Here is a 5000-nt window from a genome sequence, read left to right on the forward strand (position 1 = left end):
ACTTTCTACGGACCACCATTCCCTTTCTATCTTACGATTGAGCACATGGCGACTGAACAAAAACTTCCGATTTTGATAGCTTAGTAAAAACTGCGATGACTGACCCGACGGCCATTGATAAATCCAGTCACCATATATTCCGCCATCCTGAGATCCAAGGTCCCACTTCATTTGTTTGATCCAAATTGAAATCGTAAAGCTTCGGCCATTGATATTGGTTATTGGTGACTTGGCGTAGTTGAAGACATTGCCTGCTTGTCTTATTAAAAAAGCCTTACTGCCTGGACATCTGCCTTCGATAAAGGTGGTTGGTGACGAAGCATTGGTGCTGATGTATCTTCAAAAAGAAAAAAATACAACATTAAATTGTCCAAAATGTCTACTAGAGTTATTGCTAATTTTAATAAACGAAATTGACCTCAGTGTTCATCACCAACCTGATGTCTTTCTCTTCATTATTTAGTAGCCAATGGTCAAGGACTACCATCTCTGACAAAACTGAATAAAGAGAAAGATATGACCGATTGGAAGAGAGGAAACAGCGAGAAATTAAGCAAGGAATGAAAAAAGGGCCAAAAAAAAAAGAAGGAAAGAAAGAATTTCTCTATGTAATAATGGACAAAATTTTCAGAGCAGCTATAATAATATGTAAGGGGAATTTCATTAAAGGCTTAAAGTGAAATTATAATGAGCGATTTTAAATAAAAGAAATAGTCAAAGTCAACGCCTGCGATTTACCTTCTGCCAACATACCTACCCCACTGATAAAAGTTGAGTAACTTACCGTTTTGAGAAATTACGATTATAGTTGCAAACGTCTGTAACAAGCAAGAAAAAATGTGTTAGAATGAAAAATTTAACATACAAGACTTCGGATAATTAAAATCGCTTTGCAGATTTAAAATTCGCGACAGGTGGACTGAGAACGAAACCGCTCTCTTAGTTATCAGTTCAGTGACAGTACAGGGAAAACTTATTTATTTATTTATTTATTTATTTATTTATAAACTTTTGCCACTAAGCAGGGTATCTCCACAGAAGCTCCACTAACGGAGAAAAGGTGGTCTATCTCGTTGAAGACAGACCCCAACACCGGGAACTACATGCCCTACTCTTTGCGACAAGTGTGTGGGTTCTTTTACGTCCCACAGGATTATGAACATTGAAGGGTTGTGAGACGGGGCCTATGGTTTATCGTCATTATCCGAGAAGACTAGAGAGTCTAACCATTTGCAGATGTTATTACAAAGGCAGCACTCTTATTTAAAGACCCTGAATGTCGGTCCGGCCGGAGTTGAACTCGCGACCTCCCGCGTGACAGCCCGGTGCTCAACCAACATAGCCACCGGTGCACGGTTAAACAAGGAACAACCTAAGGAGTAATTAAATGAAATTATCGTGATGATGTTAATTATTTTATCAGAAGGTATTGGTAATACAAGGTCTTTAAAATCTCTTCGGGTTCCTTTGAGCCATGCATTTAATAAGTTTACTTGAGTAAAATGCGGTTGCAATGGAAATCAACGACAGTAATGTCTTAACAAATGTTTTCCAGCTAGCTAGTTAAAATACATTTCAAACAGCCAAGAAGTTTTGTTCCGAAAGTGATGTGCAGTTTCATGATGTGGACCCATCTGGTCAACATATCGCACTATTGCATTTATCATTGGTAACCAAACCTGTGAAATAAACGGCAACTGCCTTGCGGCTCCTTTCAAGGGGTTATTACTGGGTTGTCATATGGCAATCCAGTCAGAAAATGAGTGGAATTTATCCGTTGTGTTTTTTTGCTTTTTTTTTTCCTTGTCAAGAAAATGGACAAGTTGCGCAATAGGTCTCTCCTGACATTCCTCCTATTCTCTTTGTGCGTAGAGTCTTTTGCGCGTATTTTAGGTAAGTTTCAGGGGTTAGTAGAAATGCGTAGATTTTATCCGGTGGACACAGTAAAATATTTAATTAACCTGCAATGGCGTCGAAGTCAACGCAATGCGAATGGCGTTCAGTGGATCTTAAACAAAATATACCCTTAATTCATGGAGCTCAAGAATGGAACCTCAATGGGATAAACAAGACAGACGTTGAAAAACAAATATCTGGAATCTTAAAAGCGACGAGTAATGGACTTCTAAAACAATTGCATCTCCGTATCAAAGTGAGCTGTGTTTCTAATATTTTACTGACTGTGATGTTATGAACAACACTGAAACCAAATGGCAAATTCTGTATGGGTTTAAGATTTAAACTCACTGAAGGAATCGTACGCCTTGAATGCATCTGTTTACTGAAGTCGCATCTCATTTTCTGTCTGTTGTCTGGCTATTTACATTTATTTTGTACTCAAATCTGCACAGTCTTCAAGGGAAAAAAATGGAAATGTGACAGTGACGATTTATTTAAAAGAAAGCTTGTTGTCTATTTCGTTCTTCATTATTCAAGGAAAAGGTTCTTCAGAAAAGGGTTTGATCCTGAACTCCGATGACAAATTTATTTACGTGACACGGACAATTTGTTTTTTGTTTGCACGCACGCAATTGAAATACGAAAGGTTTTTTTGTTTGTTTCAATAATTTTTATGCTGGAAAAGGTCTTTGTGAGATTTTTTGTCCAAATGAACGCCCAAAAATAAAGATTTTTTGAAGAACTTTCAGTGGAATATTTTTCTAATTTAACATTCTCCCCCCCCCCCCCCCCCCCACCCCCGCAAAAAACAATTGCATAAAAATCTTGAAATAAACATCACAATGCACACAAGAAATTCACTCGCATTCACCCCTTCGTCGAATCCTCGTTACTGTGGTGTTACGAACAACACTGAAACCAAACGGCAAATTCTCTGGTAACTCTTTCAGGTTGGTTGCTTATCAGAGAAGGAATCAAACACGTCTGGTGGATGTGTGTTTACAATTTCTGGTCATTTCTGGTCTCGTGTCAATAACCCGACAAAGAAGGCTTCCTTACCCGACAGATAAAATGTAAATAATCTCTTAAATATTACAATAAAATTAAAAAAAAATGAAAGACGGATTTCTACTGTACGACGCGATTTACGTAACTCTTTTTGTTGTAGATCGTAACTTGTTATTTATTCCATAACTAACAGTGTAAAGTACTTACTGCTAATCAGGAGCTTTTGAAAAGTAGTACATATCTCTAAAAACCATGGAAAATTGTAAGCAGTAATAGCTGTTAACTAGACTTCTCTTACAATAGTTGTTCTACTCACTAGAAATCTTGCATTTGCAAAGGATTTTAAAGTCAAAAGGTTTAAAGGAGTTGCTTGAGAATATTTGTGGGTGAGGTGTGCTAGTAAAAAGTTGGCAGAGCCCAGGAACGGGACGCCAAAGAGCAGACGCAGTAACCTGGAGACTGACGTAAAACAGGAAAACCGCTGCAGACCAGTGAATTATGACAAGTTGGGGAAAAGAACAACTAATGTATTGAAAGGTGTAAAATGTCAGCAGCTGAGAAGCCAAGTTGATCATCTATATATATATATACGAACGTCTTATATACGAACGGCTTACGACAGGCCCACGACATGATTTACGATTGTACGTTGTGTACATCAGAAAAAATGTCGTAGCATTTTAAAACATGTCTTAAAACGCTGCAACAATCGTAAGTCATGTCGTAAGCCTGTCGTGAGCATGCGACAAACATCGTACCGTGTAAATCGGCCCTTATCTATTTTTGCGATGTGAAGCTGAAAGCGTTAAGATGTTCTTAATTTACATCAGACTTTGTTTCACCTGACGACTTTGATGGTGTTGAAGTTATTTTGGATAGAATATAAAAAGAACTGCTCATATATGTATCACGCAATAAGAAAACCTTTGTTATGTTATGCAAAATATGCCCTTAAGTATTTGGGTTAATTTACATTTACTTACCTTTATTTTATGCTTGTTGCATTGAAAATACAAATGAGAAAAATAAAACCGTTCTTAATCGACTCTCAGCCTGAGAAATGTTCTTAACACTTTCTTAAAATTTTGGTTAATCTGAGACTCAACATTCGTATAAAAAAAGTTCTTATAAAATAAAAAGAGTGTATTTCAGTGCTTGGTATATATGTACAAAACCTACCGTAAGTAATTTCCATGCACGGTCCATAGCGACCCGATCTCCTGATTGCGTGCTTCAAACCACGATGAGAGGAAACTGAAAAAAAACACAGCCAAGTGCACTGAAATGACAAAGACCCTAGTTGCATTGATATTTATACTTCGACTTTCATATATGTTACCTTCTGCTTTCCACTCTTTTTTTAATCCAATATCAAGTAGGCACAAATGTAATACTATATAGACTGTCTTCTAAATGAGCGTTTTGTATTCCTTCTGCCAGGACTACCTAATTATGACAAGTTCAACAGGAGTACTGAAAAATTCTTCGCTTTCACAAATTTAAGTGTTCCCTGAAAAAGTCGCTCATTACGTCATATTAATTATTGTATTTATACTTCCTCTTTACTCCAGTTCATCTGAAGTGACATCTTTTTTTTTTTTTTTTTTGGTTCTCTTTGTTTGCCTGTCTCTTATCATTATATTTGTGCCTTCCTGAATTGACTTTTTCCTTTAATTTAGACATAAAATTATTTATTCTGCACGTCCTAGCTAGATTAGCTTCTTAGTTATTTTCTAGGAGGCATTGTACCTTTCTTAGTCTGTTACTTATTTCATGTATCCCTATTTACGTGGAAAGAAAGAAAGCCTCACTGGTTACAAAGTAAAGAAAACATTCAGTTATAATTTGTTCCATTTTACTTTTTCATATTAAATCTCACGTTTAATCTGTAAGATAAATAATCAGATGGTAAAAGATGTATATTAACGTGCTCGACTATCAAATGTCTAAACCGCCGTAGTATTGATGTTAAGTAAAGACATGAGCATCACATAAATACCAATAAGGGAATAACATGACTTTTAGAGGGAATATTGTTTATTTGAGCCTGCGTGGTGTCATTTGCGGCCCTCGCGCTTCGCGCTCGAGCCGCA

The 5000-nt window shown here is 36.8% G+C and overlaps 1 protein-coding gene across 1 annotated transcript in view; it reads right to left on the bottom strand.

Moving 5' to 3' along the window:
* The window catches only part of LOC137967370 (uncharacterized), a 19439-nt gene extending 14484 nt beyond the window's left edge, over positions 1-4955 (bottom strand). The window contains exons 1-5 of the mRNA XM_068813906.1: positions 4247-4955; positions 4087-4161; positions 785-818; positions 438-498; positions 1-337 (exon numbers count right to left, since the gene is read on the bottom strand). The exon at positions 1-337 is cut by the window's left edge and continues 268 nt beyond it. Of these exons, the coding sequence (XP_068670007.1) occupies positions 1-337; positions 438-498; positions 785-818; positions 4087-4113 (459 nt within the window). The 5' untranslated portion in view covers positions 4114-4161; positions 4247-4955. The remainder of the gene's footprint in view (positions 338-437; positions 499-784; positions 819-4086; positions 4162-4246) is intronic.
* Between the last annotated feature and the right edge of the window lie 45 nt (positions 4956-5000).

This window comes from Montipora foliosa, chromosome 8, assembly GCF_036669935.1.
Source record: "Montipora foliosa isolate CH-2021 chromosome 8, ASM3666993v2, whole genome shotgun sequence".
NCBI lineage: Eukaryota > Metazoa > Cnidaria > Anthozoa > Scleractinia > Acroporidae > Montipora > Montipora foliosa.